We start from the raw sequence: 13,337 nt of genomic DNA, 5'->3' as shown, positions 1-13,337 counted from the left end.
ACCTGGTCTGAGTTTGGTGTTCAAAACGTTCAGTCTCAGCAGGATGCGGGCCTAGGGCCCTCGCACAGCCCCTGCCAATCTGAACGAGTCCTTTCGCTCAGTGTCTCCTCTCTCTGTCTTTGCGGCCCAGCTGAAACCGGTAGGAAGGGATGACAAAGTGCCAGAGGGCGGTGGGGTCGGCTGCTGCTGCCTTTCAGGGATGGGCCAGCCTCATGCCGCTGCTCCGGGCGGCCTTTGGAGAATTTGTGGCATGCTGAGCCCTTGCCAAGAAGTGACGGAGGTGATAACCTACAGCCCCGCACTCAGCTCCGCGGGTGCCAGGAGTGACGCCGCCGCTCTGGATTTTGGGGAGGAGACTGAAGAGCTCCCCTTGGCTAAAGAAACGTGGCCGCGTGCCTTTCTACAAGGGCTTTCCAGCTCCTTTGAACCAGGAGCTTTCCTTTTACTGCCTCCAGCAGGATAGCTGGAGCCCAGAGCCGAACGTCTCCTAAAACTCAACCCCGCGAAGGGCCAAAACTGCCCACCCCCAGCCCTGCTTGCAGCCCCCGGGGGACCCTGCACAGCCGGCGAGAGCCAGCAGCAACGATAAGCTGCTCAGCTGGACGGCTGCGTGGTTGGGCTGGAGGCGGCGGTCGCCGTCCCGCTCGGGCAGGCGCCGGCGTCCTTGTGCCTTTCAAGCGAGGCACGTGGCCTTTCCCAGCAGTGACCCACCACCAGCATCGCATCTATTTTCCTGCTCCGGTGAGCTGCATCTCCTTTTTTTTTTTCTAACCCGCCACACACCATGCCGGAGCAGGAAATTGCTGGGTGCCCTCACCTGTGGCTGCCGCTGCCGAGAGCGGGGACGGGTGCTCGGGGCTGCCCGGCGCGGGGACGCTCCCTCTGCACCCTTCTGTGTCACATCGGGGCAGGCCACCTACCCGCCGGGCCAAAAACAGGAGGGAAAGAAAAGTCTAGCGGGCAGGAAGGGCAGGAGGTGGTAATTCAAGGATGGAGGAAAACTGCAGCGTCGGCGCGTGCCTCACTCCGGGGAGGAGGGACCAAGGGATCCGCGTGCCTGGGAGGAAGAGAGATGCTTCGTTATCCCCGCTATTGTTAACTTCCTCCAAGATCTCCTGGGTCATCTCGTTTCTAGTAAGCGGCTCGCATTCCCATAAGCGGCGAGCGCCTGCCGGCCGGATGCCGACCCGTGGGAGCAGACGGGTGGAGAGGGGCCGGCGCGAGCGTGACGGCAGCTCTCACGCTCTTCCCGGCCGCGTGCCGAGGGCAGCCGAAGCGAACGCCAACGTCTCGCTCGCCCGGCGCGCCTCCTTGGTGCCCTTCTCCCCGGCCCTTCCCACCCTTGCGTCCCGCTAGCCCAGGCTGCGGGAGGGAGCAGCTCCCGCGTCCAGTCGCCCCGGGGGGGCCGAGCTGCTTCGAGAGGGTTCGCTGCCCGCCCGCTTCCCCCCAGCAACGGCCGGGTCGGTTTGCGACGGCTGTGCGGGAAATGAAGTGGAAATTGGAGTCTTGGAATGAGCCAACTTCAGAATTAAACCCAAACCTTAAAAAACCCTGGGAGGATGGTAACCGAGGTCATTTCCCCGCTCTGATTTACACCGCAGCCCTACAGGCAGTTGCATCAGCACAAGCCGAGGCAGTAAACTGTGGTGTGAGGAGCAGGGACTAGCAGAGCCGAGCGAAGGAAGTGGGAAGGGAAGAGAAAAAAAAGCCTTGGTGGCTGAGGCCACGTGGGCGACCCGAAGGTCCAGTTCCCGCAATGTCCTTTTTCCCGCGGCCGGCAGCGGGGCAGCCGAGCCGGCAGGCGCAGCGCTCCCCTTCCCCGAGCAGTTCCCGTCATCGGGGGCTCGGGTCCTTCCTGGAAATGCAAGAGCTGCTGGGTCCAAGGTTTCCAGCTGTGGCCAGCACCACAGTGACTCTTCGGTGGCAGGCGGTGGGGGAAGCGAGCGGTGGCACCGGCGTGTCCCCCCTCCTCGGCAGGTCGCTGCCAAGCCGGGCGGCGTGTCATCCTGCGGGACGGCGGGGACGCCCGGCGAGAGCCGAGCCTCATGGAGAGCTGGACGCCGCCGCCGGCGCCGTGATGGGCCACGTGTGCCGTGGCCACCGTCACCTGCAGGGTAAGGGCGGGGAAACCCCGGGAAGGACCTTGCTGAAGTTGCAAGGAAGAAAGCGAAGACCGGGGCAACGGCCAACGGCAACATGGGGGATGAGCCCGGAGCACGGAGACCTCCACCACTACCTGCCCGGGGCCGTTCAGCCGCAGGCATCCACCTGATCCCCTGGGTGCCCTCACAAAAGTGTCCCAGGACCCCCAAAAAGCGGTACAAGCGGATTTTCTTGGGGGCTGGGGAGGCAGAAGAGCAGCACGACTGACAGCCGCGTGGGCTGCTCGCTGCCATGGCAGTGGTCCCCACCGCTCTTAGGAAGCATGGGTGGCCCTGGCGGTGTCCTGATTGCCACCCCAAGGCTCCGGCTGGCTCTTGCTGCGCTTGCTCCGGCACCACGGTCGGGCTCTTCCTCCACTCAAGAAAACGCCACCGCCGCCGGCGCGTTTTTCCGCCAAGCCGCCGGCTAAGCAACGGTGCGGCAGCGAGCCAGGGGCACCTGCCCGCAGCGGGCTCCCGCCTGCCACCCAGCTCTGCCCTTGCCTTGGCATCCCGTTCGTCACCGGCGGCGAGGGTGACCGCAGCCACCACGCAGCCCCTTGCAGCCACAATAGCCCCCGGCACTGCCGTCCTCGAGCAGCTCCTAAATTTGAGCCGCGGGAGGCCGGGCAGGAGCCCGCGAAGGGAAGCGGGGCGCGGGGGGGCAGCCGCAGGCCCGGCAGCTGAGCCCACCGGGCTGCTCCACGGCCGGAGCTCTCCAGGCCCCGCTGGAAACGCTGGGTTTTTTCGGCACAAGGGTGATTTTCCAGCTTCCCGCATCGCAGGCAAGGGGACGCCCCGGGTGCCTCCGGCTCCCTGCCTTGCTGCGCACCGCAGGGCTCTCGCGGCCCGGCCGAGAGCTCGCCCAGGGCTTCGCCTGCGGCGTCCGGGGCCTCCCCGGGCCGGGGCTGGCGCAGACGGGGCTGCCCAAGGAGCGGGGTGGACCAGGAGGTGGGGAAAACGCCCCCACAGCGCCTGGGCGAAGCTGGGGATCACCGGGGGTCCCTGCCCTGTGCTCAGCCCTGCCGCCGACGGGCTGCGAGTCTGGGCGTGCCTCGGTTTCCCCTTCGCCGCTCAGCTCGTGAGCCCTTGGGGCCGGACCCCCCCCCCAACCCCACTTGCAAGCTGGGCGCCCGGCACGCAGGAGGAGCCGTAAGCGCAACAGGAGCTGCAAGAAGCTGCAAACGGGCCGCTGAGCTTCGGCGGCTGCCGCGTGAAGCTCGCCAGCGCCCGAGCCGGCTCCAGTCGCACCTTCAGACGCGCGACCCAGCAGCAGCCCGAAGGCGGTTAAGCATCGCGCGGGACCTGCCGGCACACCGCGTGCGCCAGCTCCAGCGCTCAGCAGACGGGTCGAGGGGTGGGAGGCTCGAGGCTATCGCCCAAGGAGAGGGAGCGTCAGCCTGTAAAAGCAGGAGGCTCCTCCGCTGGGAACAGGGAAGCCCGCAAAACACGGCCCATGAAACATCAACAGGAAACGCAGAGGCCTAAACAACGTTGAGGGCCTTCAGAAGGATGCTCTAAAAATACTTGCCCGGCAGGAAGCCGCGGGGGGGAAGAGGGTGGGGGAATGGCTTGAGCGCGGGGGGCAGAGGGGGCAAGGGAGAGCCCCTGGCGGGCGGCCCCGCGCTCCTGGCCACGAACACCACACACCGCGTGCTCTTTTCCACTCCTTTTATTTCCACAATCCCGTTCACGCTTTGGTCACAGCTCTGAGGTTTTTGGTAGCTGTTTTGTTCTTTCTGACTCGAGCCCCCTTTCTATAATATTATAAAATTATACAAGAACAATAATCCTCAGCAGCTAATAAATAGATATTTGTTAGTTCACAAAGTTAAAGTGCTTTGAGAAGAAACGTAACAAGCTCTACTCTAGGCTCCGAAGGTTGGTGTGGAAACGTAGTGCAGTAGGCACCTCTGGCCCGTTGCCCGTAGCCTGCGGTCATAAAACCACGCGGCGTGTCTGCCCCTAGCCAAGAGATCCTGGGACTCAGCTCCCCAGCTGCCTGCGCCGCCTGCCCGGTGCTCGTCCCACTCCAGTGCTCCTGAGCATCTCCGAGCAGGCGCAAAGCACGACCTGTTGTCGCCGTTAAAGGTAAGTGGAAGCATGTGATATGATGTCCCTCCATTACGTGGCTGGAGGCTGGGTGTTTTGGGGGCCAAGAGGGCTGGAAAAGGCTTGGACAAGCTGTGGGATCGGCCCTGGCACGCAGGCCTAGGGAGAGAATCCCAATGTTCACAGTTTAGTCTTGCTAAGAGGCCTCAAAGGCCAAAGGGAAGTAACTGTGGTGCTACCCCTTCTCCTCCCTCAGCACCCGCTGCGAGGGAGAGAGGCAGATCTGCTCCTGGGCGGTGGAAACGGGAGCAGCCCCTCTGCTCTGCTCACCTGTTTGCAGCGCCCCGAGATCTGCAGCCTGTGTCCTCTTTCCCTGAGGAAGCCCGGTCCCTCGCTAGGAGGAAAGGTGCACTGGAAGCAGGCTCTGTCTGCTGACCACAGATAAATGCCCTTCGCTGCCTGCAGAGGACTTGTGCGTCTGAATTTCTTCCCAGGGCCACCCTGGTTCTGGTTTGGGCTCCCCTTCCCATCTCCAGGAAATTGAGCACCCTTTGGTCTGTCCTTCCCCACCTGCCAAATCTAGTCATCCTCCAAGTCTTTTCCATGCAAAACGCTAACTCTGTGCCTGGCCCTTCCTGCAGGTTACCAGTGCTAGTTCCTCCCCTGTCTACAAAAAAGCAAAATGCTCCCAGGGTCCGATTCTTCTGACGCCTGTGCCCAGGCCAGGAAGGGACTCATAGGTGACATGGAGAGCGTTCCAGGTGCTTGACAACTCAAACAGATGTTAGCAACTAAAACCCTGGAGGCATCAGTCTTCACTTGGAGAGTCAACCAGTTGGTAAGGCCAAGGGCTGGCTCCTCTTCTTCATCGCATGCATGTTCCCAAAGAGAAGAGTCACCAAGCCCTGAGGATCAGTGCATGCACATCCGCATAGTCCCCTGAACAAAACTGGCACCCAGTGCATGCTCACAGGGATTACCAGCACAGAGCTACCAGCAAATGTTGGGGGAGAGCCCGAAGCCACCCCATCAGCATTGCTGGGTGCAGTGAATATCTGCTGCGTATTAGGATACCCCTTCCCTCCCTGCCCCAACCCCTGCTCCATCTGGCCTTGCAGTCGCATCTTCTTCACAATGCCTGAGAGCCACCTCTTCCACCAGGATCAGAAATGAAGGGGTTGCTGCCCAGAGTGGCAGGACCCCTTCTGGGACGGTCGAAGAGTAATGTCCTAAGAGCGACTAAGAGAATGGGAATCTCGCCTCAGGAGCGGACAGCAAGTCGAGAAAGAGCAGCAGCAGATTGGAAGGTGGGAATGTGATCCTGTCACGTTCAGTGGAAGAGCTCCACCAACATCACCATCAGAAGCAGTTGCAACCAGGAGCCAAATGTCATGGTGGCCTGGCCCTTCTGTGACATGAACCTGAACTGGTTCACCAGACATTCCTTCACCAGAGCCTGCCTGAAGCCATCCTCCTCAGAGACGCAGACATAGCGGCCATAGTGAGCGTGGCTCACGTTCTGGATGAAATGGAAGCAGTCCTGCTGGGGGTGGGTGTTATTACAGGTCTTGATGAGGAAGTCGTTGTGGTACCAGTTGTAGGTGGCATAGTGCGACTCGACAGGACAGTTGAGGTAGTAGCGAGAGAAAGGGACTACTGTGATGTTCTGGTAGTTGTCTGCTGGAAGAGATTAACAAGGGTGGAATGAGATGGGTGTCTCCAGGAACCATGGCTTCCTCCCCAAGTCTGGAGGGAAGAACTGTCAGGCTGATGGTGACATGTTACACAGCCATTTAGGGATAATAGTGGGGCGTGACCCACAGCCAGTGAAGCCAGTGTCCAGCCACTCTTCTGCCTGGACATCAGTGGCAGACAGAGTCTGAGCCCTCCCACTCGGCTCAGAAGACCACATAACACAACAGCACTGGCTCAGCCTCACCACAGAGGTAAAATGAGGCCAAACCAGATGGTTTACAGCAGTGTAGAGGTGTCCAGATATGCTGACAGTCCCCTGGACATGAAGACCTATTAGAGAGTTCATTCTGTTTGCCTAGTACTCAATTTGCTTGATTTAGGGTAGGAGGTGAAATATTTTGTAGCGTCTTCTCCGTGGTGCCCAGTGACAGGACAAAAGGCAACGGGCATAAACTGAAACACAGGAAGTTCCATCTGAATATGAGGAAAAACTTCTTTCCTGTGAGGGTGACTGAGCACTGGAACAGGTTGCCCAGAGAGGTTGTGGAGTCTCCTTTCCTGGAGATATTCAAAACCTGCCTGGGAAACACGCTCTAGAGGACCCTGCTTGAGCAGAGGGTTTGGACTAGATGATCTCCAGAGGTCCCTTCCAACTTCAACCCTTCTGTGATTCTGTCTGCTGGCTCAGCAGAGTTGCAGACTCAGCAGGGTCACTTAGGATCATGCCTGACCATCTTAGTCTCAGACTAAGGGTCATCAAAGTCTGTGGTTATCAGGCTTGTGGTATTGTATACTGAAGGCTTGATTAATATTTGATTAATGCTCTTTTTTTCATTAACAAGTATATTGCACAGTGGTTAAATAAGCATTTATTCATGCTAAAAACTGACACTTGCCTGGTGTCTCCATCTCTCAGAATACTCCCACTCACGGTGGTCCCTAGTTCCCCAGAAATGAGTTGCAATATTTCCCTCAGCCCGTACAAACATGAGAATCAGTCACCCTGCCCCAGATTCCCTGGGTGCACATGGCCTACAGCTCAAGCCTTTTACTTACCTTCCTTAACTTTACCCCCTTGGCACTTTTCTTTCCATGAGCCCAGGTTCAGGTTTTGAAGCACCTCCCTAGCAGATGGGAGCAAGAATTAGCAGCGTGCTAACATCAGGGAAGCAGCACGTTCAGGCTAGGAAAGGATTTACCCATAAAGGATGCGATGGATCCTTTAACTTTTTGGGGGGCAAGAAGTTAAACCCACTGTTTAAACACCTGGTACTACCCGGGTAGAGAAAAATACTACCTCGCTTAAGAGGTTGGTGGATGATAAATGCGAGACCAAACAACTCACCGCAATCGACCACTTTAAACAGCATCGTGGCCAGATTACAAAGCAGCAGAGCTTACTTCTCATCCATAAGGGCAGGCAAAACAGACCAGAACCTCTGCTCTGATGGAGTTATGCATGTTTCTACCAGCAAAAGAGGAGCTGGGTGCTCAGCCAGGTCATATGAAACCCATTCACTTCTTCCCCAGCCCAGTGCAGGGGCACTGTGGGAGGGTCAGATTCCTGCAGAGGTGCGGTTGCGGGGGACAGCACATGGATGTCTGTGCTGTTACTGCCTGGACACAATGGGCCCAGGTGTCTCTGTAATGAGAAGATGGCCTCAAAACCATGTTTGAATATGGCCAGGAAGGGAAATCCAGAGGGGGTGGGTACTTCTCATGCTAAAGCAATCAGATAAACGTGCTGGAGAACGAGCAAGCAGAAAGTCAGTACCACATACCGGCCTTGATACACTGACTGACAACGCCCATCAGACCACCCGCAATATGGGTCCCTTGCCAGCAAGCAGCTCTCACAGTTGTTACGATACACCCCACACATGTCCATGGGTATCTCCATGACTTTATCTGTTGAGCCCACATACAGCATTGCCTGTAGGAGGAAAGCAGAGCGGTTGATCATTGCAGCACTGTGTCCCAGTGCCACCTTACAAAGATCTCACTAGAAATGTTCCCACAGCTCTAATCATTGTGATACTGGGGTGGATTTCACCAGGGCCCCCAGGCAACGTAGCCATATACCGCTTGCCCTAGATCATAGGAGGGGAAGCAGCCATCCTTTCCCCATCTGCCCCGTTTATAAGTTCGCTCCATCAGTCACAGCAATGTTGTCACCTCTGGGGTGGAGCACCAGCACTGTTTGACAGCCCAACGGCCGGCAAGGCCAGATGGGAGGGAAAACGCAGGGGGAGCAAATCCCAGCACTGTGCAGGGATTTGACCCAGGAAGCAAACAGCCTTGTTCTTCCATTGCTCCTTTGCCCGCTGCCTAAACAGACATACAGTTACCAGGACCGGGGACATCAGCTCAGCTGTTAGGATTTAGCACAGCACACTGCTTGCCCCCCGCGAACCCACTCGGCAGCTACTTCCAGATTTAAGTGCTGGCATTCGGTTGTCTGTCCTTGCCTCTCCTGTTGACAGCTTTGTAAGTGACAGCCTGATTCACTGTTTTGCTTTCTGTTACAGAGCAGGCAGAGACCCACCTTCTGGTGGTCTAGGATCATGGACTGGATCGGGTCCTTCTTTGGGAAGACCTGGAGCTCCACGATATTCTGCACCCCGTCCGGCAACTCCACAACCTTGTGGATGGATCCCTTGTCTGGAAAGAAGGAGCGGAGAGCCCTGATGAGCCATGCAGGACTGAATGACAAAGCAGAGGGACTGCAGCCAGGGCTGGGAGAAACAGGCAAGGCCAGCTTTGTTATTTCAGCCCATGCTGTGGCAGACGATAACCAGTCTGCAGTGCCCGGCTTGATCATATTCCTGAAACCAGCCACCCAGAGGAGACTGTACCAGTAAATAGGACCTTTCTCAGAAGCAGCTTGCTTGTTTTGCTAGGAAATAATCTTCCAAACAATAGTGCTTCCCACAGCAGAGCCTTGTCATCCTCCAGAGCCATGAGAAACTCATTTCCCTCGTTGCCTTTCAGGGCCTGGCTGTGCCTGCTTTGATCAGCTGCACTTTAATAGCCTCAGCAAGAAAAATCAACTGCCCTCTAACTCAGCTCTGCTTTGATCTTGTCTGAACCTTACCTCCCTGCTCGCCTGAGGCAAAAACTAGATTCTTCCTTCTAAGTAAACTGCCTCTCCTGCCCAGTTAAATGACTCCAGAAAATGGTGATTTAAGAAAACAGGTCAGTTTGGTAGGGAGGGGTGAAAAGATTGATCCTGAGGGAACAGGACTTGGGAATGTTCACTGTTTAATCTTCCTCAAGTACTTGCATGGTCTCCCCTTTCCAAATAGCAGCTCCCTTCTCCACCATCAACCAGGAAGAGGTAAAAGTTGTGACTCCAGGAAGCCTAGGGCAGACAGGGATTAGGACTCACCTCTCCCACCCCAACTGCTATCCTCAGTCAGCTGCTGCTCTCCTCCCACCCCAGCCAGGGCAGGAGGCTGCCCTGCCAAGCCCTGCAGCTTGGAGCAAACTCCCTAAAGGGAATCTAGAAGACATTAGCTACATTTAGCTAAGGCTTTCTGCAAGATAAGATAAATCTGAGCACAGGTGGGCCCTGATCCAACCCAGGCCACTTACTGAGACTTGTCTAGGTTTTTATATCACAGATTAGGAAAAAAAAAAAAAACCCAAAAAAGGCCCAGAAAGTCCCTCCAAAAGTGCCAACTCTGTTAGAGTGAGCAAATCCCAGCACAATGCAGAAAAGGGACGAGTACAGCTGTAGGGAGAAACTCTGGAGAGCCAGTAAGGCAAGAGAGGGAAGTGCTGGGTTAGGGTGCTTCGCAGCCTCTAGGCAGCAAGTAGCTAAACTGCCTGAGAACCCAGACAGCCCATCTGACTGTGTTCTCCAACTTCACACCGAGGACAGCCGTTTTGCTGTGCCTTCCTGTTCATCTGCAGCTGAATCTCAGCCTTGGCCCAGCACCACCAACAGCCATGATCAGCTGGCTGCCTCGAGCTGGAGGTGCTGGTGTAGCAGGAAGCCTGCACTGCTGCCCTAGAGCAGGCAAGGACAGGAGATGACAGAGTGGGCCCCTTCTCAAAGGATCCCTGCTTGACAGTGTAAAGCTGCAGCTGGGGAGGGCCCCGTGACCCCTCACTTGCCCTAAAAACATGCGACCTGTGACCTACCACAGGCTGAAGCAGCCCAACAGGGTAAACCCCACTCTGCTTCCAGCCTGTCTTTTGCCTACCCAGCCAAAACTGGATGTATTTAGCTGTACTGGGACGTGGCAGCTCTTCTCCGCTTGACAAAAAGATGCCAGGCTGGGAGAAACACAGCACCTCCCTCTGCTCTGCACTGGGTGGGGGGGGGGGTCTCGTCTGCCTCTGACACTGCCTGCCTTGTGTTTCCTGCCCTCGAGGGGAAGCAACTGGGTGACCTCAGGAGGAACGGTTCCTGGTACCTGTTGCCAGATAGAGCACGTTGTAGCGACGTCCATCGGCTGCAGAGACCTCATGCACCCCAATCTTTTGGTAGCGGTGCTTGTTGTGGAATAAGGGGCTTTTGGTGGGGGCAAGGGGCTCCACTCGGTCCTCCACCTCTGGGTGGCTGTCGGCTATCTTGAAGGTCTCGCTTGGGGTGTGCTGTCCAGAGGAAACGCACTGCGCCAAGAGTAAACAAAAGCCACCATCAGTCAGACAGATCCCTGGGGACGAGACCTGAGGGCAGGAGAGCAAGACAGGACAAACTTGCCCTACAGCCTTCCTCACCACCTGAGACAGTTACCCAGCTCTCACCTGGCTGTTCAACGGTGGGACTGTCCCCTCACCTCTCCAAGCTACTCTGAGGATAGCAGGGGCAGAGCAGCAATGAGTTCTCCAGCCTCACAGGGCCCCTCCACCTTATGTGGGCATCTTCTATCACTCACTCACCTGTCCAGGCTTGATATCCGGGTTGGGACCATTATAGCCTTTGAGTTTGGATGTCCGAAATACATTGTCAATGTCCCCAAAGGAATAGACACAAACAGCAGAGCTTCCCCTGTGGGCAACAGGACAAAGAGAAGGTCAGTGAGACACTGGCCATCATCCCTATGGATGGGGCATGGCTGCGTGTGCCTTTGTTGACAAGGTTCTGGCTGTTCTCTACTCATGAGAGAATGAAGAGCCGAAAGAAAAGACTTGGCCCATGGGACAGGGCCGCCCCCATTTTGTGAAGACCCTCACCAGGTGTTTGTGAAGAGCCCATAGACTTTGGAATCCCTCCAGTTACTCGACGGGACAAAGAAGACATCTTGCAACCAGTTGAAGTTGCCCTTGGTGACCGGGTCGACACAAATCAAGCTGGCCTTCAGGAAGGTGGTCCACTTGGAAGCAGAGAGCGAACTGGTTCCCCCTTTATCTTCCTGGGAGAGGGGGAAAGCAGGGAGTCAGGGTCTGGCAGGGAGGAACACAAAGCTCCCCCCGCTCAGCATCTTGGATGGACGACTGGAGGATGTCCCAGGGATATATTTGACCCTGGTCACTGCAGCAGATGTGCACCTCTCCAGCATCCCAATGAGACAGGACAGGGCTCTTTCACCCCTACCGCCGATGTGGGAGCCAAGGACAGGAAGGCCTGAGGACATGGCCGTGCCCCACGTGAACCCTGTGGCAGAGTAGAGAATTGAGCAAGAGGGGCCATGCGCTCACATGCTGACAGCATCAGGTGAGCTGGTGTGTTCATCTGCCACCCCTGTAACACACTTTTCTCCCCACCATACACTGCTCACATGTACCTTACACAGCTGGGCCACGCGGGAGATGTTTCTGGGTGCCTCAGGACTTTTGTCTGGATTGTCTTCACGAAAGAAGTAGTAAATCTTGTCCTGGTGAGGCTCTTCATGCCTTAATGTGGTTGCTTTGACAAACTGGGGGTCTGAAACGGGACATGAGCCATCAGAAAGCCCGGACCTGAGCATGGCACGTTTCAGGAATGCAAGCTCATCTGAAAGCCACCAGTCAGGAACAAACTGGTGACCTCTGCAACTAAGCAGTCACCATCAGACAAGATGAGGAAATGCATAGACCGCCTGCTCCAGGCAAAGGACAGGTCCAAGCCCATTCTCTACACCTGACCAGTCACAGATCCCTGGGTGCAGCACATGAACGCTTGCTTTTCATGTGCCACCTCCCTGGTGGGGATCCCCTTCCTCTTCCTCCTCCCTCTTCGTGCATCCATTTCCTTGAAGGCCAAGTCCCCAGAGCCCAGTGAAGTGTTGGTTGCTTAGCAGCAAAGGAAATCCGCTCTCCTCTCTGGCGCAGGGGAACTATAACTATATAGGAAGGCTCCCTCAGTGGGAGGGCAAGCTGCACTGTTTGTGTTTGGTGTGGAAAACCCAATGATGCTTTTCCTATTAATACACCACTGCCACAAAGGGTATCCCCAGCAGTGGGGGAAAGCTAGTGGGGTCCCTCCGAGCATCGTTAGTCGGTGTTTCCATGGCAGGATGTTCTGCTTAATTAGGTGTTTGGCCTTTTGGCCTCATGGCTCTGGGTCCATCAGCTTCGTTTGCTGCTGCCTTGGTTCTCCTCCTCCCATGATCCCAGATGCTTAAGTCCTGTCTTGCCTTGGTGTTATTTTGATTTGATTTTTGTCTTTGGCCAGATGTGCAATAATATCCCATTCCCAAGTGTCATTGGGGAGGCTTGGGGGAAGGCAAAGTAATAAGCCAATGGCTCACGGAAATCAAGGGAGGTCCTTTCCCTCTGTTACCCCCTGTCCCATGCACAGCCCAGCCTGTTCCTGCCTCATGATCTCACCCTGGCTGGGGATTTGGAAAGAGTCATTTTCCCTGCACCAGTTTGACCAGAGTGGAAGTTCTTCTTCCTGTTTCCACCACCACATAGCAGCTGCTGGGCACCTTTACACAACTATATTTCCTTCCAGCATCTGACATGGAACTTGTTGTCCACTTCTCTCCATTTCCCAATCTCTTCCCTCCCCACCCCAAGCAAGAGTAACTCGCTTGTCAGTTGTTTTGGCCCAGAAGCAAAGAGCTCAAATTCCCCTAGCTGGTAGCAACAGAGCTGGAGGGGGCTGCTGGGTCCCTCCTTGCCAGCATTGCAGACGGGGACCAAATCAGCCCCCACCACAGCTCTATCCTAGGAGTGAGTAAACCCAAGCTGGAAGCTCTGGAACTGAGACCCAGCTGGGCACAGAGGATGTACCCCTCCAAGGGGGTGTGCTGTGTACACAGCATGCTCCACAGCTGTGGACTGACAAGGAGTCCAATTCATGCGCCTGATGGGGCAAAGCAGCAGGTCCCACTCCTTCAGAACCTCCCTCATACTCACTCTGCATCACTGTGTCACTTGTGTAGAGCTCTCCACCCCCTCTCACTCGCCGGAAACGGGGTATCTTGCCATTCTGCTGGCTCTTCTTGATGGTGGAATAGATGTCATGACCTGTGGGACAGGAGGGTTCATTTGCAATAGGCTCTTTCCAGAAGG

At 56.4% G+C, this 13,337-nt stretch overlaps 1 protein-coding gene across 3 annotated transcripts in view; it reads right to left on the bottom strand.

The window, feature by feature from the left end:
- Nucleotides 1-3,798: 3,798 nt before the first annotated feature.
- SEMA7A (semaphorin 7A (JohnMiltonHagen blood group)) overlaps nt 3,799-13,337 on the bottom strand; it is a 41,356-nt gene continuing 31,817 nt past the window's right edge. For 2 of the 3 annotated variants that reach the window (XM_068959119.1, XM_009682649.2), the window contains exons 6-14: nt 13,182-13,292; nt 11,624-11,763; nt 11,073-11,251; nt 10,779-10,887; nt 10,310-10,508; nt 8,434-8,549; nt 7,670-7,821; nt 6,945-7,012; nt 3,799-5,873 (exon numbers count right to left, since the gene is read on the bottom strand). In XM_068959119.1, coding sequence (XP_068815220.1) covers nt 5,524-5,873; nt 6,945-7,012; nt 7,670-7,821; nt 8,434-8,549; nt 10,310-10,508; nt 10,779-10,887; nt 11,073-11,251; nt 11,624-11,763; nt 13,182-13,292 — 1,424 coding nt within the window. In that variant the 3' untranslated portion in view covers nt 3,799-5,523. The remainder of the gene's footprint in view (nt 5,874-6,944; nt 7,013-7,669; nt 7,822-8,433; nt 8,550-10,309; nt 10,509-10,778; nt 10,888-11,072; nt 11,252-11,623; nt 11,764-13,181; nt 13,293-13,337) is intronic. The other variant, XM_068959118.1, reaches the window with a different exon arrangement.

Source organism: Struthio camelus, chromosome 12 (assembly GCF_040807025.1).
Source record: "Struthio camelus isolate bStrCam1 chromosome 12, bStrCam1.hap1, whole genome shotgun sequence".
Taxonomy (NCBI): Eukaryota; Metazoa; Chordata; class Aves; order Struthioniformes; family Struthionidae; genus Struthio; species Struthio camelus.
Note: the sequence above shows the minus strand (reverse complement) of the source record. Positions and strands in the feature narration are given on the sequence as shown.